Source organism: Scyliorhinus torazame, chromosome 6, assembly GCF_047496885.1.
Source record: "Scyliorhinus torazame isolate Kashiwa2021f chromosome 6, sScyTor2.1, whole genome shotgun sequence".
Classification (NCBI taxonomy): domain Eukaryota; kingdom Metazoa; phylum Chordata; class Chondrichthyes; order Carcharhiniformes; family Scyliorhinidae; genus Scyliorhinus; species Scyliorhinus torazame.
In genome coordinates this window covers 58570979-58592663 of record NC_092712.1, presented here as the reverse complement: position 1 = coordinate 58592663, position 21685 = coordinate 58570979, and the positions used below count along the sequence as shown (strand labels likewise).

General features: G+C 47.0%; 1 protein-coding gene across 2 annotated transcripts in view; it reads right to left on the bottom strand.

The window, feature by feature from the left end:
* Window positions 1–7010: 7010 nt before the first annotated feature.
* LOC140424806 (protein mono-ADP-ribosyltransferase PARP14-like) overlaps window positions 7011–21685 on the bottom strand; it is a 163375-nt gene continuing 148700 nt past the window's right edge. For both annotated transcript variants that reach the window (XM_072508229.1, XM_072508230.1), the window contains exons 15-16: window positions 15495–15669; window positions 7011–8424 (exon numbers count right to left, since the gene is read on the bottom strand). In XM_072508229.1, coding sequence (XP_072364330.1) covers window positions 8132–8424; window positions 15495–15669 — 468 coding nt within the window. In that variant the 3' untranslated portion in view covers window positions 7011–8131. The remainder of the gene's footprint in view (window positions 8425–15494; window positions 15670–21685) is intronic.

Genomic DNA, 21685 nt, shown 5'->3' with positions numbered 1-21685 from the left:
GGGGCGGGGCAAAAAATAGGAAACTGTAGACCGGATAGCTTGTCCTTTGTCGTGGGGAAATTGCTGGATTCAATCATTAAGGGGGAGATGACTGAACATTTGGAAAGACAGATGACTGAACATTTGGAAAGACAAAGCTCATTCACCATTGTCAGCATGGTTTTATAAGGGGTAAGTCATGCTTGGCAAACTTGCTTGAGTTCTGGGAGGCCGTAACCAGCAAGGTAGATAATGGGGAACCTGTGGATGTGGCATATCTAGTCTTCCAAAAGGCATTCGATAAGGTGCCACATAAAAGACTGATCCAGAAGGTGAGATTGCAAGGGATTGGAGATGGAGTACTAGACTGGATTGAGGATTGGCTGACTCACAGAAAGCGAGGGTTGGGATAAATGGGTCTTTCTCTGGTGGGTGAACTGTAACTAGCGGGGTGCCGCAGGGGTCAGTCCTCGGACCTCAACTGGTTACAATCTAGATAAATGATCTGCAAGCAGGGACAGAGTGTAATATAGTAAAATTTGTGGATGATACTAAAATAGGTCGTAAAGCCGGCAGTGAAGAGGAGATAAAGATTTCACAGGTGGGTATAGGTATGTTAGAAGATTGGGCCAAAATTTGGCTGATGGAGTTTAATGTGGATAAGTGTGAGGTTATCCACTTTGGCCGAAAAAATAGAAAGGCAAATTATCTAACTGGAAAGCAGATTCAAGATGCGCCTGGGCAGAGCGATCTGGGTGTCTTTGTTCATGAATCGCAGAAAGTCGGTCTGCAGGTACAGCTTGTAATTAAAAAGGCAAATGGAATGTTAGTGTTTATTGCAAAAGGGTTGGAGAATAAAAATAGAGAAGTGTTATTGGAATTATATAGGGTGTTGGTGAGCCCACATTTGGAGTATTGTGTCCAGTTTTGGTCTCCTTATTTGAGGAAGGATGTGGTGGCATTGGAGGCAGTTCAGAGGAGGTTCACCAGATCGAATCCGGGGATGAAAGGGTTGACATAAGAAGGGAGGTTAAACAGTTTGGGCTTGTATACTCGCTGGAGGTTAGAAGGATGAGAGGGGATCTGATTGAGGTGTATAAAATACTAACTGGGATTGATAAAGGTAGACCAAATGTCCCCCTTTGTGGGGAAATCTAGAACGAGGGGTCACAGGTACAGGTTCAGAGGTGGAAAAATTAGAACTGAGATGCGGAGGAACTACCTCTTGCAGAGGATGGTGAATTTGTGGAACTCTCTGCCCCATAGTATGGCGGAATTGGAGTCATTAAATGGTTGAAGAAAGAGATAGATATAATTTTGATAAAAAGCAGGTTAAAAGGAAATGGGGAACAAATGGGGAGGTGGATTTGAGACCAGGAAGCGATCAGCCATGATCCGATTGAATGGCAAATCAGGCTCGAAGGGGTTAAAATGCCCACTTCTGCTCCTAATCCCTATGTTCCTATGACAGCCAGTAGACAGCAAGAAGCTGGTGGGAGCTCATTTCACCTACTATGCCCTGTAAATTTGAGAAACACCCAGTCAATCACCCAAAATGACACTAGAAATTTTCCCTTAAATCGTGCCCCTGATCAAAAGATCACGGGCGCGATGGTATGGCCTTGCACGCGGTCAACTTGGTGCCATGACAAGACCATTAAATCTCACGTGAGGCTTCTCTGGGCGGGATCCAGCATTGCATATTTAAGTGTGAAGTTAGATTCACTTAAATTGTCTGTGTCGAATTATGTGAGGATTCCAATCGGTAAGTTGGGTGTTGGGGGGTCCGGTGGGAGGGGGGGGGGTTAAGATCGGGGCGGCATTTAAAAATGCGATAGGTGCGGCCTCAGTGAGGCGTTGCAGGCTCCAAGAAACATCCTGCTATTCGTGCCCCATGTCCAGACATTGCATGTCTAGCTTAGCTGATTCTGGAGGATGGCTGCCCCTCTTTCTCTCACTGTTGCCTCTTCAGCTGGATCTGACACCTGCTCCCAGCTCCATAAGATAATAAGACATAGGAGCAGAATTAGGCCACTCGGCCCATCGAGTCAGCTCCGCCATTCAAACATGGCTGATATTTTTCTCATCCCCATTCTCCTGCCTTCTCCCCATAACCCCTGATCCACCCAGCAAAATGTTTCAATTGCAAAGACCACCCTGTTCCCTATTCTTCCCGTTTCCTATCTTTGCTCTTAGTTGCTGCCCAGACCTGGTCACAAAATGGCTGGCAGTTTGATTTTAATTGTGCAATAACAATGGTCCGGATTCTCTGTTCCTGAGACGCTGGGGCAGGATTAGTGAACTTCTACGGCAGCAAAACTGGTGCTGCACCTGGACGAGTTCAACGACCGTTCAGGGGCTAGCACCGGCGCCACGTGGAACACAATCGATTCCAATGAAAAACGGTGCCAGATTCGCTTGCTTCAGGATTAACACTCAGGAGGCTGACAAGCTGCAGCAGCATATCCACACTGCACCCCTCACACACGGTCAACCCAGCCAACAAGGTGGCAGCAAGGAGAGCGGCACCCCGTTTCACTGACGCTGGAGTGGAGACCCTGCTAGACTCCATGGAAGAGAGGTGGGCGACCCTGTACCCTGGAATGGGAAGGAGGCTGCCAGCTGCCGCCGTGCCTGGACGCAGGTGGTAGAGGCCGTGAGCAACACCTTCAGGACGGGCCACCAGTGCCGTAAAAATCTGCATGACCTCCTCAGGGCAGCGGGGCAAGTAGGCAGCACTGTGCCCCTAGCACCAACCCGTCCCACACCTGTAACCCCCTCTCCCTACAGGAGGGCTGCCAAATCCTCAACCTGCACCACATCCTTTGTACCTGGCAAAGGAGCTCTCCCTCCTCGCCAGAGAGTAAGGGAGTTGATGTGAACCTTGTACCTAGCCCAGGATCTCCATGGGTGGGTACCCTGGCCACTGAAACCATCAGCTACTCACCGCCTGGGCTGTGTCAGACTGTACCCCCAGGAGCAGTAACCCCCCCACCCCCCCCCCCACCCCCGCCACGCAGGAGAGGTCCGCTCATAATCGCTGTGAGAGGGAGAAAGTTGGAGGAGCATCGCCAGACCTGCAGCCCATCACCGCAGCGGAACAGAGGGCACGAGATGTGGTCAGTGGGCCAGAAAGAGGCCAGTGGCCGAGGCGGAGGTCTACATCGGGCGAGGAGATGAGACTCAGCTGTGTTGCAGTTTCCCATGGCACATGAATGTCTGGAAAAGACACCAACTTTCCATCACGGCTGGCTCCAACACCATCCCAGAGACACTTAGCTCGGTTGGGCAATTTAGTGAAGAGGTTTCTGGGGCACTATCTGGTGCGCACCACACCTGCTGCAGTACATCAGGTGGAGATAGGAAGCGGGCCAGCCCTGGGGACTAGCTGCTGTCCAGATGGCTTTCGGCCTTCTAGAACGGACGGTCCCATCAATTGTGGAGATCCCGTCGCAGAGCCAGAGACTACATGAAAGCTGGTTGGTGAGCATCAAGCACCTGCAGGTGCAGTTGGAGGAGTCCAACCTCCTGCAGGAGCAGGAGATGGTGCCGTCCATGCATGCCACCTAGGCCAACACGCATGGGTGGCGGCTGGGTTTCAGCCATGGGTCAAGATGTCCAAGGCCTGGGGATTCTGTGCAGGCGGCGGCCATGTGCCAGAGCCACCTGAACATTGCAGCGGCGCTCCAGAGCCAGGCCCAGTCAGAGCGGGTCATGACTGAGAGCGTCGGCAGCATTGCCCAGGTGCCGGCTGACATGGCACAGACCCAGAAGGTGGTGACACAGTCACAGAGTGATGTGGCGCAGTCCCAGAGGGAGATGGTGTGCTCCATGGCTGTGAGCCTGCGTTCCCTGGTCGAGACCAGAGCGGGCCTCCAGGACTGGCAGCTGCCAGGTCGTGGTGGAGCCTCAGGGGGTTGCTCCGCTCGCACCCCCATCCCATACAACAAAGAACAAAGAAAAGTACAGCACAGGAACAGGTCCTTCGGCCCTTCAAGCTTGCGCCGACCATGCTGCCCGTCTAAACTAAAATCTTCAATACTTCCTGGGTCCGTATCCCTCTATTCCCATCCTATTCATGTATTTGTCAAGATGCCCCTTAAATGTCACTATCGTCCCTGCATCCACCACCTCCTCCGGCAGCGAGTTACAGGCACCCACTACCCTCTGCGTAAAAAACTTGCCTCGTACATCTCCTCTAAACCTCGCCCCTCGCACCTTAAACCTATGCCCCCTAGTAATTGACCCCTCTACCCTGGGGAAAAGCCTCTGACTATCCACTCTGTCTATGCCTCTCATAATTTTGTCGACCTCTATCAGGTCGCCCCTCAATCTCCGACGTTCCAGTGAGAACAAACCAAGTTTATTCAACTCTCCTCATAGCTAATGCCCTCCATACCAGGCAACATCCTGGTAAATCTCTTCTGCACCCTCTCCAAAGCATCCACATCCTTCTGGTAGTGTGGCGACCAGAATTGAACACTAAACTCCAAGTGTGGCCTAACTAAGGTTCTATACAGCTGAAACGGGACTGTCCAATTTTTATACTCAATGCCCCGGCCAATGAAGCCAAGCGTGCCGTATGCCTTCTTGACTACCTTCTCCACCTGTGTTGCCCCTTTCAGTGACCTGTGGACCTGTATACCTAGATCTCTCTGACTTTCAGTACTCTTGAGGGTTCCACTGTATGTTCCCTACCTGCATTAGACCTTCCAAAATGCATTACCTCACATTTGTCCGGATTAAACTCCATCTGCCATCTCTCCGCCCAAGTCTCCAAACAATCTAAATCCTGCTGTATCCTCCGACAGTCCTCATCGCTATCCGCAATTCCACCAACCTTTGTGTCGTCCGCAAACTTACCAATCAGACCAGTTACATTTTCCTCCAAATCATTTATATATACTACAAACAGCAAAGGTCCCAGCACTGATCCCCATGGAGTAGCCCGAGGGCTATTGGCCATCCTATGGGAGGAGGTGGTGGTGGGGCTTATGCCGGCGAACGCCGCAGCGCCTCAGATGCCCCCCGCCCCCCCTATCCCTGATGCATCACATGGACAGCAGGCAGAACAGGGTGGCACTACCCCACCTGGCAGACACGAGCAGCAGCTGGGCCCAGTCACCCCAGAAGACGGCTGCCAGCAGGGACCCAGGTCACAGGCCGGGAATCACAGCAGGCAGTCTCCACTCCTGATACACTGTGTGGGGATAAACCTAAACGTAGTATTGGGTCTGTAGGGCCAGAAAGGTGGACACGGGTTAGGTTGGCACATGTGCAGCACATAAGATAGGGATAGGGGCTCGAGCACAAACCTGTATGGAAATGTTCCCAATAAACACATGTTCACTTTGTTACAAAATGCCTCGGTGTCCCGTCAGAAGGGTGTGAGGGATGGGCTACACTGGCTGCAGAGGATGCGCTGGGGGTGGGGTGTGCTGGGCGGAGGGTCAGAGCTGTGGGGGGAAGAGTCAGGGTGCTTGGGCCACTGACCCCAGTACAGCCAGAGCTCACCGCACTGGTGATCCAACTCCCGCCTGCGCCCACCTCCATCACCCCAGGGGTTTGGTGGGACCGTGTCAAAGAATGGCCAGCACACATGCCGGGATCACCCAGGTGGACGGTGGAAAGTGCTACCGTGGGCAGGAGTCGAGGTTGGCAAATGGTGCGGAGAACCACAGCCCATCGCGGAGTGGGTTGTCATTGCCCACCATCCCATGGACCAGACCCACTGATACTATGGATGGTGTGTGGGTCCTGGGTTGGCAGTGAGGCAGGTAGAAATCATTGGGCGGGGGGGCGGGGGGATGACACAAGAAGAGTGTTCATGGGGGAGAGGGTGGTCAGACCAGGGGAGGCGGTGGGAGTGGGATGGGATGCCTGTGCCACTGGTCAGGCCCCCTAGTCGGTGAACCTGGAAACGTTGAGTGTCCCACGCGCGTCAGACCGTGCGCACACGGTGTGTGGTCTCCCGTGCCTGCCTAGGCCCCATGCCCTGCCTATCCTTGCCGTCCCCCGCATCCACCTCGTCGAACGAGGACTGATGTTCATCCTCCTCCTCCAGCACGTTGCCACACTGCTGCGCGATGTTGTGCAGGACGCAGTAGGCCACCTAACACTGTACTGGAGGGCTTCTCCAGAGCGGTCCAGGCACCTGAACCGCATCTTCATGCCGAAGCGCTGCACGATCACGGCGCTGGTCGCGGCACGGGCATCGTTGCCAGGGGTACCATCAGCTGTCACTGCCCTTCCAGCGGTATGGTCCAATGCCCCCATCTGGCACCCCACGTAGGGACTACTGTGGGCATTGCCCATGGTGGGCCGCGTGATGTCCCACAGGCGAGTGCCGGCCGGTTGGCGGGTGGGTAGTGTGGCGGAGGGTGGGGTGGGGGTTAGTGGGTGGAATGTGGAGGTGGTGGGCTGGGGTGTGGGGGTTATGTGTGGGGGCACCCAAACGGCCAGTGTTACTCTGCAAAACCACAGGCCAAGGTGGATGGTCAGTGGGGTGCGCAGCAAGATGGTTGCCGTGGCAATGGCGGTCTGTCACCCGGCCTCACCGTCCGTCCCCTAGTCACCCACATTGCCCCCCACCGCCTGTGTCAGGACTGGCAGCCCACAGTCACACCTTTGCATGTCCTCCTCCTTTCTCTCTCTCATCCGCCACTGCGGTTTTAAAAGCTACCAGTGAACCTCGCAGTCGAGAATTCCCCAGGCGGATCACGGAGGCCCAGGAGAATACTGGATCAGGCCTGCTAATGATATGCAAACGGCTTTCACTGTACATGCAGAGTAGAATGCATTGACGCTGCTGTCGAGACACCAGAGAATCGCAATTTGCCGTGATCCCAGCACCGGCCATGATTTTGGTGGCAAGTCCAATTCTCCGCCCAACCGCCTTTCCCGATTTTGCCGTCGGCCAATGGAGAATCTCGCCCAGTATATTCACTTACTGGCATCCTTTCATTTGTGATGCATGAAGTAATACAACTGCTTAATACAAAACACGGATCGACAAATTACAAACAAGTAACTCATCTGTAATTATTGTTTATTAGTAAAGAAGTTGAAAGGAGGTATTACAATGATGTTCATAACAATCACCAAATTAAACACATTCAACAATTAATGCTCAGAAAGCCACATAAACCATTTTTATATGTGTATATGAACACAATTTGGTGAGAAAGCATTAAACTGTTTAGTCAAGATTCAACTGCCAATAATGCAAACAGGTGATGATCAGATACTGGCTGTTTGCACTATCACTGAGAAATGTACTCCATCCAGCCCAAAGGTACATATTTTGAGAAGGGATGGGAGAAATGTTCTGCTCCCTGTATGCGTACAATGTCCATTTAGTCAAAAGTACTTTACCCAATATCATGACAATCATGGCATCCGTTATATTGTCTGCTGAAAACAGTTCAAATATGCTGAAATGCAAATATTTCCTCTCCCATTATACTCATTTAACAATATAAGAGGTATTTTGGACAGACCTGATGACTTTCATTTCAAATTTCCTGTGAAGAACTAAAATCCTAAAGGAGTTGTTCATAATTTTCTTAGCTATGCTCACAGTAACTATCAAATATAAAGCTTTTATTATTCATAACTTTAGATGTTCCATAGCACTTAAGCTCCACTGATAACGCAGACAAATGAATATTGTCTTTTCAACAACAACTGTTGGGAGTTTTATAATGTGATATTTGTCAGCTCTAGTGGCTAAGATAAGTGGGTAATCTGATTTAATAACTGCAGCTAGCAATTAAACAGCTGCCAACAATTTGTATCATTAGCTGTCTGTAGGGGGTTGCTAGGTGCCAGTAGAGCTGGCATTTGTATGGTTCTGCCAGTGGAAGTTGGTTGTGGTTGTTCTCTGGTGTAACAAAGTGAAACTGCCTTTCTATCTCAATGATTCAAGGAGCCCGACCAGCCCTTACATAGTCCAGGCAGCCAAGTAGCACTGCTGAAGTTCAAACTCCACTCAGTGAAAAGTTGGGTTTGGGACTGTACTTGTTAGAAAATTGATTCTTTTCAGATGGGGAAAAATCACATGTTCTTTTATTAAATCTTTATATATAGTACAATAGAATGAAGTTGCAGTGGCTATCACTGCTTGCGTCCTGCTCACTGTTCGAGATACTCATCAAACATGAAAGCTAATCAGGTATTCTGGATATGCTTGATTATCCTGAAACACAACAAACGCTTGAGGGGGTGAGGCACCATCGGTGACACTGTCGTATCGGTCTCTGCTGTTTCCTTGTGGATCTTTGAGTGGTGGTTCCTTCAGGCCTTTCTCTCCTTTACAATAATCTCCAGTTAACACTCTTGCTCTGTAGACCACTTTGCTTCCATTTGCGTCAGGTTTGGAATATGTGTCGTGTGCAGAATATTTTGCATTCTGAGCAAAATATGTCCCATCTCCATAAAAAACAGCTGTAAAAAGTTTGCCAGGTGTTAGTTACTGAATGTTAATTGCATCATGAGCTCTACTTGAAATAATTGTTAATGAGATCATACTTTTTGAATTTTGTCATGATCTTGAACCAAGAGATGCATGTTTTATCCATTTAATTTTGGTCAATACTGAATGGCTTTCTCCATTATTCAAACACACTCCACTCACTGTAGAAGTAAACCTAGGTTATGAAGTGCAAAAACGTTGTTGCACCTTTATTGTATTTATAATACTACAACTGTTGGTTCATATTCACTGATGCAATGTTACTGTTAATGCAGTCTAAATCAAATCCAGCCTCACACCAGAGGACACAAGAGTGGAGAGGGAGTTGGTGCAAGACTTCACGGACAATTTAGAATACAGCTTACTTATGATATGAAGCTAAAGATGTTCTGAAGCAATATTAAACTTGCAGTGTAAAGGCTTATTAAAAGTATACTAAAATATCCTGATGCTAACAAGCTTACCCATTTGACTCTCCTTATATTCTTCTTGTTTTAAATAATAGAATTAGTGAAGGTGTAAAAATGGTTTTATTTTATATGATAATATATTGTCAAATAAGTTCTAATATCAAATGCAAGCGAGTGCAAGATAGACTGGTGAAAAATACCTTTCTTAAATGAAGCACTGTATTTATCCATTTTGGTAGGAATAACAGCAAAAGGGATTATTATTTAAATGATAAAATATTAAAACATGCTGCAGTGCAGAGAGACCTGGGTGTGCTAGTGCATGAGTCGCAGAAAGTTGGTTTTCAGGTGCAACAGGTGATTAAGAAGGCAAATGGAATTTTGTCCTTCATTGCTAGAGGGATGGAGTTTAAGACATGGGAGGTTATGCTGCAATTGTATAAGGTGTTAGTGAGGCCACACCTGGAGTATTGTGTTCAGTTTTGGTCTCCTTACTTGAGAAAGGACGTACTGGCACTGGAGGGTGTGCAGAGGAGATTCACTAGGTTAATCCCAGAGCTGAAGGGGTTGGATTACGGGAGAGGTTGAGTAGACTGGGACTGTACTCGTTGGAATTTAGAAGGATGAGGGGGGATCTTATAGAAACCTATAAGATTATGAAGGGAATAGATAGGATAGATGCGGGCAAGTTGTTTCCACTGGCGGGTGAAAGCAGAACTAGGGGGCATAGCCTCAAAATAAGGGGAAGTAGATTTAGGACTGAGTTTAGGAGGAACTTCTTCATCCAAAGGGTTGTGAATCTATGGAATTCCTTGCCCAGTGAAGGAGTAGAGGCTCTTTCATTAAATGTTTTTAAGATAGAGATTGATAGTTTTTTGAAGAATAAAGGGATTAAGGGTTATGGTGTACGGGCCGGAAAGTGGAGCTGAGTCCACAAAAGATCAGCCATGATTTCATTGAATGGTGGAGCAGGCTCGAGGGGCCAGATGGCCTACTCCTGCCCCTAGTTCTTATGTTCTTATTCCATAACAAAGAACATGTGCTAGTTGGGGAAAGATTACTCAGTACTGTAGTAAGAAAAAACATATATGGGGCAGCACGGTGTCCCAGGTTCGATCCCGGCTCTGGGTCACTGTCCGTGTGGAGCGTGCACATTCTCCCCGTGTCTGCGTGGGTTTCGCCCCAAAGATGTGCAGGCTAGGTAGATTGGCCACGCTAAATTGCCCCTTAATTGGAAGAAATGAATTGGGCACTCTAAAAAAAATTTTAAATTAAAAAATAAATAATGTTATTCACCTCATTCCCTACTCTAGATCTAGATTAGGATTTAATGCTGCCAAGCTTGAACAGCAAACTCATAAATCCTTTGCTGAATTAGAAATTCAGTACCCACTGCTGTGGATGGCAATCCATTTATTCCACAGATTTTGGTATCAATATCATATCCTTACTCCATTTTTCCTACTATTCTGTTAAATATGTAGAACTAAAAAGGCAATTGCTAGCCAGTCTTGGAAGCCAGCACCTGTTGAACTGCCTTCAATTATCAATCCAAATCACTCAAATTATACTGCTCATTCACCCTCCACTGTCCCTCTGGCCATGCGGTCTCTATATATCATCCCTGTACGCTGACCCTCTTCTAAGATTGAGACAGGTTTGTGGTGATTTTGACTATATTAGCAGTTCAATTCATCATTCCCCTGAAGCATCTCCACTGGGCCTTCTCCAGAGTAAACAATTCTAAACTCTTAACCAGCTATCCTCTCAGTTAGGCTTTGAACTCAGCAGCCCTAATGACAAAACTCAATGTTTGCTCAGCTTTCAAACACTTCATTCTGTAATTATATTTCACACGTCCTCACATAATGAATGTCTTGTTTCTTTCGCATTCTCCAGCAGTTGTTCATTTTTCTGGGGGGCCACACAATCCAGCAAAACATTTTGGGTCAATAACCTTTCAGTTCTGATGAAATGCCATTGATCTGAAATGTTAACTCTTTTTCTCCATCCAGTTGCTGCCTGACCTGTGGGGTATTTTCAGCACCCGTTCTTGTGCTCTTTGTGTTGTGTGATTTCTGGATTTCCCGGGCAGGGAGTGGGGGCGGTGAAGTAGGGCCTGGATCTGCAATAGGCAGAGCCCCTAGAAAAGGGAGGCTGTTAACATTTGGCATTTTGACAGATTTGTATTTTATTACTGTATCTGTCTGCCCCCCAGCCTGCCCCCATTCTTTATCATAACTAATAAGGCTTCATAAAGTTATTTTCAAACAGTACCTATTTATGTAACAAAAGCAAATTAGTGCAGATGCTGGAAATACTGAGCAGCTCAGGCATGTGTGGAGAGTAGAAAAGAGTGAATGAGGTGCATTTTACAGGGCAGGTGGGTGGTTGGCTGCCATGTAACAGTGGCAAGGCCATTAACTGGCTAGAGGTGGCACCTGCCCCCATCTGGAGAGGAAGTCCCAACTCTTAAAGCTGCTGTCTTATCAAATGGTCAGCAGCGATACCGGGAGTGGTAGCCATTGCTGAAACTGCAGCCAGTCCAAAGGAACAATTTAAGATAATTCTGGGTCTCACCTGGTTATCCAGTGTGAGGAGTGGGGGCTGCAGTGAGGAGGGGATACACGGTGGGAAGAACTGGTGCGAGGGGAGGGCGGTCTCAATGGGAACAGGGGTCTGTGAAGGAGGCTTCCCTCCTCCCTCTGACTGGACATCAGCCCACCTGAGGCCTCCTGGGCTGCATACTTCATATGGACCTTTCCCACTATGGGGAAAAATCCAAGCACAGAAGGAGGAGGCTCGCAAGTGGCCCATCAGTGTGAGGGCACCATCTTGCCATCCTGCCATTGATAAAATTGCATTGGGTGCAGTGGTGGGCAAAGAGGTCCTGGAAACATAGCCATGTTGAATTTTCCATCCCCCTCGTCTCCGTGATATCCAGACCCAATGTTTCAGATTTATGACTTTTCATCTGGGATGCCAAAAGACAATACCAGACTAAGCTAAAGTCACATACTAACAACACGGACTCTCATCAGTTGTGGAAAGGCTTAAACAACATAAAGGGCTATAAAACCAAGCTGAGTAGAATCTCCGGCAGCAGCGCACCCCTCCCTGATGAACTCTATGCATTCTATACTTGTTTTGAGCAGCAAACCATCAAACCGTTGACAACTGCCCCAGCAGCCTCGGACACACCCATACCGACCGTCACAGCTTCCGAAGTCAGATCAGCCTTCTTGAAAGTAAACCCCCAGAAAGCAATGGGTCCTGACAGTCCCTACGTGGACCAACTAGCAGATGTGGTCGCGGGCATCTTCAACCTCCCCCTACTCCGTTCTGAGGTTCCCACAAGAAAACCACCATCATACCGGTGCCAAAGAAGAACTGGACAACATGCCTCAACTATTATCACCCGGTGGCCTTGACATCGATCATTATGAAGTGCTTCGAGAGGTTGGTCATGAGGCACATCAACTCCATACTCCTAGAATGCCTTGATCCACTGCAATTCGCATACCGCCACAACTGGTCCACAGCAGATGCCATTTCCCTGGACCTACACTCATCCCTGGAGCATCTCGTCAAGGAAGGACTCCTACTCAGACTCCTATTCATTGACTACAGCTCTGCCTTCAACTCCATTATCCCAGCCATACACGGATCAAAACTCGAAAACCCAGGTCTTGGCTCCTCCCTCTGCAACTGGATCCTCGACTTCCTGACCCAGAGACCACAATCAGTAAGGATAAACAACACCTCCTCCATGATAGTCCTCAATACCAGGGCCTGCAAAGGTGCAGACGTAGCCCTCTACTATACACCCTATACACGCACGACTGTGTGGCAAAATGTGGCTCCAACATCTAAACGTTTGCTGATGACACGACCGTAGTGGGTCGGATCTCGAACAACGATGAGTCAGAATACAGGAGGGACTGAGTAGTACTACTCAGTCCCTTTACCCAAAGTCTATGTATTTACATTGTGTATCTATCGTATGTCCTATGTTTTTTTATGTATGGAACGATATGTCTGGATTGTACACAGCAATATTTTTCATGGTACTTCGATAGATGTGACAATAAACCCAAATCCAATGAACCCAAATCCAGTAAAGTAGTGGAATCTGGCAGAATGTATAATTATCATGTATTATTAATAAAATACATGAATTGATCAGTAGAAAAAGAAACAAAATTAAAATAAACCTGACTCCGAATTATCACTATAATTTTGTCAGTAGTAATTTTTAAAATAAATTTCAACTCTGGTGCATATGTCATTTTTGGCTATATAATCTTTCTTGATTACAAGAATCAAAAAGCACTTTCAGAAAAATTTATGTTTGAAACAGCAATGGTCGCAACAATGAAATCTTTTCCTCTAATAAAAGGCATTTTCATGAGACGTGGCGTTTCTGGCTAGACCACCATTTATTGCCCATCCCTAATTGCCCTCAAACTGAGTCAACCACCTTGCTGTGGATCTGGAGTCGCATGGGGCCAGGCCAGTTAAGGATGGCTGATTACCTTCCCTAAGGTTAGTTACTTTTTTTTAAATTTAGAGTAACCAATTATTTTTTTCCCATTAAGGGGCAATTAAGCATTGCCAATCCATCTAACTTGCACATCTTTGAGTTGTGGGGGTGAAACCCACGCAGACACAGGGAGAACGTGCAAACTTCACACGGACAGTGACTCAGGGCCGGGACCCCAAGGTCATTTACAACAATTGGACAATGGTTTCATGTTATCAGACTTTTAATTTCAGATGATTTTTAATTTAATTCAAACTTTACCATCTGCTGTGACGGGATTCAAAGTCGGGTCCCCAGAGCATTACCATGGGTCTCTGGATTATAGTCCAGTGACAATACCTATGCCTTCCCTGTGCAGCTGTATCACTCGAACCGATTGATTTAGAGCAGGATTCCCCCCCCCCCCCCATTTTAACACTACTACTATGCAGTAGCTACACTCGTGGTATTTTCCATTACTAGGATTCTGTCATCAGTCCAGAAGGATGTTCTGCCTACCGTCTAATTGAGCAGCATTGTGTATGACTTTCAGTGCCAGTGCGATGTCAGATATAAAAGCCGTACATCTGATTCTATGGCGGGGATTCTGCCCAGAGTGTGCGAAAAGCTGCACTAACAAACAATTTAACCTAATCAGTCAAGTTTGTAACGTGCCATGTTTATACTTGCTCCAGCATTTATGTGTGAGCATCTATACCCTGCAAATGAAAGAAATGTGCTCAAGCCTCGTGTTTGAATTACCCAGGAGCTTGGGGAACCTATAGTTTCCCATTGCTTTTTACATGGCAGTGCCTTGGCCAATCGTATTTGAACTGCCAACCAATCAGCACCCATTTTTCTATAGTATAAATTGTTGTGGTCAGTTAAAATTTAGCATTCTTGCATTTGTCCGGATGAGTGCAAGATGAAAAGTTTCAGAGACGTATCTTTGCTTTTCAGCAATAGTCAGTGTTTTTCACTAATCATTTAAAACCATAAAGAGCAACATAATGATTAGCCTTTTTACCACCATAATAAACACGCAACTGTTGCTTTTCATTTAGTAGTTTTTTTGCACGTTAATGCGATCCAAATGGAAAAGATTAAGAACGGTGTTGAAGTGTTTCTCCCAGGGCAGCGACACCTGCAATAAATATTATATAAACAACACGTATTTTTAAAAGCACATTATACTGTTTATAGCTCGCAGTGAAATGTTTGTGAGGCATCATGGGGCCTAGTTAACTAACTTGACCACATTCCTCGTAAGGACCGTCTCACACAGACACACAGAAAAGGCGCATTCAGCAGAAATGCTCCTAATCAGCAACCTCCGGGCAGATGTTCTTGTGGGATGCTGGCAATAGTACCAGCCTGTCACAAAATTAAGATAAGGGGAGCCAATGCATAAGACCCAAGGACAGTCGATTAAGGGCATCTGGAAGACATCACAAGACCATGAGTAACCCCCGCGTTGTCCATGAGATGATCACGCCATTTCCAGCTGCCTAGTAATCAATTTCATTGGTTCTAAAAATCAATGTACAATCGTTATGATTGGATTACGTCCAGCTGAGGAGGGCCAACTAACTATTTGTAATTGTATAAATGATGATAATATTCTTTGTTCAGTGGAGAGGCACCTGGATTGCCCAGTTGCCTGCTCCCCAGTGGTGTAATACAATAAACGGTTTGATGTTTGTAGCAGACCCGAGTGTTTCTTTTGGATTAATTCCCGCTAACAAGCTGCAATCGAGTTATTAAAGAGCCTCCTGCAGCTTTGGAATTGCAGGTTGCAGTCCTGTGATCTAAACAATCTTCCTTTATGGATTGAACATTAAGTAACCACTCTCAAAACTCAATGGCCAGGACTCTATGGCGCCTCCTACCCGGCAGGATATTATGGTCCCATCAAAGTAAACAGAAATTCAAATGGCCTTCCGTATCCACTGGCAGGACACAGTGTCAAGGCCATAAAATCCTGGCCAATATCTCCCTATGTTTCTTCACAATAAATGTTCTGTTTCAGTACTCCTGGCAGAGTCTATCCTGTACTGCTCATATGGGTATAGCATCAGAGTGTCTTTTCATTCACAAATGATAAACTTACCATTTAAACCACAGTAGCTCCTGTTAAAACCATCTGCATTGATCTTAGGACATATATCTGGGTAAGTTCCATGGTAAAGACATTTTTCATTCTGCTGATGAGGTCGCTGTCTATTCATTTCATTTCTTCTTGCAACATACAGTCGCCAAAGAGTGGGATTTTGGATCCTTGTGATCTGTAGTCAGTCAAATACAATGATTGTGTTAGTAGATATATTTGTGAAAAAGCACCTGCCAAGGTCAGACAGAAAAATAATAAAGTTAACTACCAGCACACCAGTAATCATACTGTACACAAATCTGAATATGGACAACCAGATACAAGTATAGGTTACATAAGTAAAGAGATTGGTGCTTATCTGCAAATTCAATATGACATGATAGCCACTCCAGTATCAGTGTCCCCTCTCATGTCAACATCCCCAGTAAGGAGGAACTGAGTTGTAGTGAATCAGCGAAGTTGGGTGGGCCACATTGTCTGCATATGTGACACAAGATTCCCAAAACAAGCTCTCTATTCGGAAATTTGTTATGGCAGGCAATTACCAGGAGAGCAGAGGAAATGTTCCAGGACGTCCAGGACTGCCCTTTGTGGGCAGCACGGTAGCACAAGTGATTAGCACTGCGGCTTCACAGCGCCAGAGTCCCAGTTTCCGCGCCAGCTGGCGGGGCGGAAATCAGTCCGGCGCGGGCCTAGCCCCTCAAGGTGAGGGCTCGGCCCCTCAAGATGCAGAGAATTCCGCACCTTTGGGGCAGCGCGATGCCGGACTGATTCGTGCCGTTTTTGGCGCCAGTCGGCGGACATCGCGCCGATTCCGGAGAATCCCGCCCAAGGTCTTTTGTTGAACACAGCTCTCCAAATGAGCATTATGATTTAGTGCTGTTTTCCCGCCTTTTCCCCGCACCTCTGCTCATTGTTTCTATTCAAATAATCGGCTAATGCCCTCTTGAATACCTTGATTGAACCTGCCTCCACCACACTTCCATGCAGTGCAGTCCAGACCCAAACCACTCGCTGTGTGAAAACGTTTGTTTCACATCACAATTGCTTCATTTGCAAATCACTTTAAATCTGTGCTCTCTCTTTCGTCGTCCTTTTACGAGTGGGAACAGTTTCTCCCTCATGTCCAGCCCCCTCATGATTTTGAACATCTCTACCAAATCTTCTCAGCCTTCATCAAGCCTCTGTCACCTCTGCCCAAAACTCTAGCAAGTTAGTTGAACACCATTTTCCCTTAAGAAATCCATGCTGGCCCTTCCTAATCAACCCACATTTTTCCATGTGATAATAATAATCTTTAATTTTGTCACAAGTACTAAATCTATTCCGAATAATTGTTTATAGAAGCTCCCTCGCCAGTTGAAGTTAAATTGACTGGTCTGTAATGGCTTGACTTAGCCTTACAACCTTTTATGAACACAGGTGTAATGTTTGTAACTCTCCTGTCCCCTGGCACCTCCCAAGTCTAGGGAAGACTGAAAGATTATGGGCAGTGACCCTGCATTTTCCACTCTCACTTCTTTCAATACCTTGGATGCGTCCCATCTGGTTCAGTGCCTTGTCAACGTTACGTACCAGCAGTTTATCCAATACCTTATCAATTTTGAACCCTTCTAATGGCAGATTTTCCTCCTCTGTTACCCTGGCCTGGGTAACATTTGCTTCCTTGGTGAAGACAGATACAAAGTATTCATTTACCACCTCAGCCATGTTCTTGGCCTCCATGTGTAATTCATCCTTTTTGGTCCCGAATCGGCCCTCCTCCTCTTCTTACCACCCATTTACTATTTAAGGTGCCTGTACATGACTTTAGTATTCCCTATTATGTTGGCTGCCAAGCCAATCTTTTGTCATAATCCTTCTTCACTTCTCTTATTTACTTCTTCACCTCCCTTCTGCTTTCAGCCTGGTTTTCAATTCTATATTCTGTCTAACACATATATGTCTAACATATACATACTTCTTAATTCTTTGTTTTAATTTCTATCACCTTTTACACCCAGGGAGTTTGGGATTTGTTCACCCTACCATTCGATTTTGAGAGAATACGCTTTGATTGTGCCTGAACCATTTCTTTTTTGAAGGTAGCCCATTGTTCAGTTACAGTTTTTTCCAACATCCTACAGTTCCAGTCTATAAAAAACATTTGTGCCCCCATTGAAGTCAGCTCTCCCCCAGTTAATTATTCTTACTGTGGATTGGCCTTTGTCCTTTTCCACCATCATCTTACAACTTATGATACAATGATCACTATCTCCTAAATATTGCCCCAAATGACACTTGATCTACTTGGCCCACCTCATTGGGCCATTCGATGGGCTGAATGGCCTCCTTCTGCAATGTAGGGATTCTTTGGATTTCCAAGAGCCTAGTCTAGCAATGCCTCCTTTCTTATCCGTCACAGATGGACTAGGGGATTACTAATGGCAGTCAACCTTCTGGGAAGTTAATGGGCAACACGGTAGCATAGTGGTTAGCACAATTGCTTCACAGCTCCAGGGTCCCAGGTTCAATTCCCGGCTTGGGTCGCTGCTTGTGTGGAGTCTGTGTTCTCTCCGTGTGTGCGTGGGTTTCTTCCGGGTGCTCCGGTTTCCTCCCACAGTCCAAAGATGTGCCGGTTAGGTGGATTGGCCATGATAAATTGCCCTTCGTGTCCAAAATTGCCCTTTGTGTTGGGTGGCGTTACTGGGTTATGGGGATAGGGTGTAGGTGTGGGCTTGGGTAGGGTGCTCTTTCCAAGAGCCAGTGCAGACTCGATGGGCTGAATGGCCTCCTTCGGCACTATAAATTCTATGATAATTCTATGACACCAATGAACAAAGGGGTCACCATGAAGGGCAATGGACTGGGGGTCGGGATAGTGGATTCCTGCCCTACTTGTCTGTTTCTTTTATATACTTTGGCTTTCCCTTTTTGTCTGTTTACTGGTTAGCTGTGATGCGACCATCTATTCAGTGTGCCATCCACACAATCCTCAGCCTTGCACACGCACCACAGTGACTCAAGCGGCAACCCAGAGCTCAAGTTTCTGCAGCTGGCGACACTTCTTACTGACGTAGTCAGCAAAGGTACTTTGTACCGGTACAACCTCCAACATCCCAAAGGATGTACATTCAACATGACCGACCTGCAATAACACACTTTAAACTTTTGTTTACCACTGTATAGTATAATAAAATAGAATAACACACGGAATTCCGGTGGTGGCCATGAAGTGATTGGGCGCACATAAGGTGGCTTCTGCCCGAGGACTTTTATATGTCCTTTCTGACCGTTTTTCGAGTGCTGTGCTAGTGGAAAAGTGGCACAGTGGAAGAACTAAGATTCCTCCTGCAGTGTGGGATGTCGAAAAGTTATCATATGAGGAGAGTGTCGAATAAAGGGCACTTTCGGACTCAGAGGACACACAGGGGAGGTGAAAACATGATGGAGGAACTTGTGGCATCGTTGCTCGCTCAGTGGATGACTGAGAAGTTGGTGGAGTTCCTATCAACAGAATTTAGGAAGCAAAGGCAAGTGGTCACGGACGACTTGGTGAAAGTGACTGAACCACTTCGGGCAGCCCTGGAAAGGGTGGAACAGCAGTTGGTGGCACAGAGCTTGTCGATCCAGAAGATGGAGGAGATGATCTTAGGCCATGAAGATTGGAATGCTTCCTTGAAGGCAGAGGGGATGATGATCTTGGAGCGGCAAAAACTGATGAAGGCCAAGATTGACGATCTGGAAAAGGACTCCAGATCACAAAACTTGAGGACCATTGGGCTGCCCGAGGGCAGAGAAGGAGCGAAGATTACAGAATACGTGGCAAAGATGGTCGAGCAGTTGGTGGGGGAGGGGGTGTTTTCATGCCCTCCTACAATGGACTAGACTCATCGGTCGCTGAGGAAGAAGTCTCAAGCTGGGGAGTAGTCCGGCTCTGCAGGTATTTGGACAAAGAAAGGATCCTGAGGTGGGTGAAAGAAACATGAGAGTTGGGAAGGCCGCACCGTTAGAATCTACCAGGACTTGGGTGCGGAATTGGCAAAAAATGAGAGCCGGGTTTAATAAGGTAAAGTCTGCTTTTTTTAGGAGCAAGGTGAGGTTTAGAATGGTGTACCCGGCTCACCTATCGGTCATGCATGGGGGTAGAGACTATTATTTTTATACTTCCGAGAAGGCAAACACCTTTATCAAGGCACATAGGCTTAGGGTAATTTGAATGTTTTGGGTGGTGCACCTGCATGGCTGAGTTTTATTAGTGTATTTAATGTTGTTTTCATTGGATTTTCCTGTTATATGTTTGTAAAGTTCTAATATTCCCTGGCGTTTCGGGAATCGGTTTTATAGCAGTTGTTGGACATGGTGGGGAGTGTGTGTGTGTGTGTGTGGGGGGGGGGGGGTGGATCAATTGGGTTGGGGCACGAGATAAAGCATTTGTTCGGGTAGAATTTCGGGTGCGGAATCTTTTGTAAATGTAACTTGTGTTTCTTTCCAGCTGGGAGTCACCCCGCTAGCAGAAATTCGGTTAACGTAAGCAAAGTGGAGGAGAACACAGCGTCTGGTTATTGGGGGAGTGGGGGTGGGGGGAGGTGGGAGTGGTTTTCTTTGTTGGATGGGATAACGAGCCTAAGGCAGTTAGGTTTTCTTTGTTTGGGATGGGGAAATGGAGGTGGAGATACTAGTGGGGGAGGAGGGAAGAGACATGGGTTGCTGACGGTGATAGTTTGTTTGTTGAGCTTTGGGTGGAGAGAGGTGGCAGCAGCAATCTTGGGTGGGCCTGAAATCTGGGCGAGGCAGGGCCCTGTGGGATTCCCGTAAGGCTAGGATATGGCTGATCAGGCAGCACGGTGGCGCAGTGGGTTAGCACTGGAACTACGGCGATGAGGACCTGCGTTCGAATCCTGGCCCTGGGTCACTGTCCGGATGGAGTTTGCACATTCTCTCCGTGTCTGCGTGGGATTCACCCTTTCACCCTGATGCACGATCAATGACCACTAAAGCGAGGTTGTAGTCTAACTGAAGGCTTTAATAAGCTAGATGTTTCCCCCAGCAGCTCAGGTACAGAATGAAGGCTGCTGGGGCGGCGCGGGCTCTTATACCCCGCCTAGCAGGGCAGAGCTACCATACACCCTAACCAATAGAAAGCAAACAGTTTCCCCCAATGGTGCTCCAGCCTATCAGGTACCGTAATACCTATAATACCACACACCCCCACAACCCAAAAGATGTGCAGGTTAGGTGGTTGCCATGCTAAATTGCCCCATAATTGGAAAAAAATAAAATAATTGGGTACGCTAAATTTATATTTTAAAAAAAGGTTATGGCTGATCAGGTTGGGGGTGGGGCCTGAGGCCCTGACCAAACCATTCACATGGAACATGGAGATAGAACGGGCTAATTAAGAGATCGGTTCCCTAGGGTGGTAGGGTCGGATTCCTCGGTAGTTGTTATATCTAGAACATAGAACATTACAGCGCAGTACAGGCCCTTTGGCCCTCAATGTTGCGCCGACCTGTGAAACCACTCTAAAGCCCACCTACACTATTCCCTTATCGTCCATATGTCTATCCAATGACCATTTGAATGCCCTTAGTGTTGGCGAGTCCACTACTGTTGTAGGCAGGGCATTCCAGGCCCTTACTACTCTCTGAGTAAAGAACCTACCTCTGACATCTGTCCTATATCTATCTCCCCTCAATTTAAAGCTATGTCCCCTTGTGCTAGACATCACCATCCGAGGAAAAAGGCTCTCACTGTCCACCCTATCCAATCCTCTGATCATCTTGTATGACTCAATTAAGTCACCTCTTAACCTTCTCTCTAATGAAAACAGCCTCAAGTCCCTCAGCCTTTCCTCATAAGATCTTCCCTCCATACCAGGCAACATTCTGGTAAATCTCCTCTGCACCCTTTCCAATGCTTCCACATCCTTCCTATAATGCGGCGACCAGAATTGCACGCACTACTCCAAATGCGGCCGCACCAGAGTTTTGTACAGCTGCAACATGACCTCATGGCTCCGAAACTCAATCCCTCTACCAATAAAAGCTAACACACCATACGCCTTCTTAACAACCCTCACAACCTGGGTGGTAACTTTCAGGGATCTATGTACATGGACACCCAGATCTCTCTGCTCATCCACATTGCCAAGAACCTTACCATTAGCCCAGTACTCTGTCTTCCTGTTATTCCTTCCAAAATGAATCACC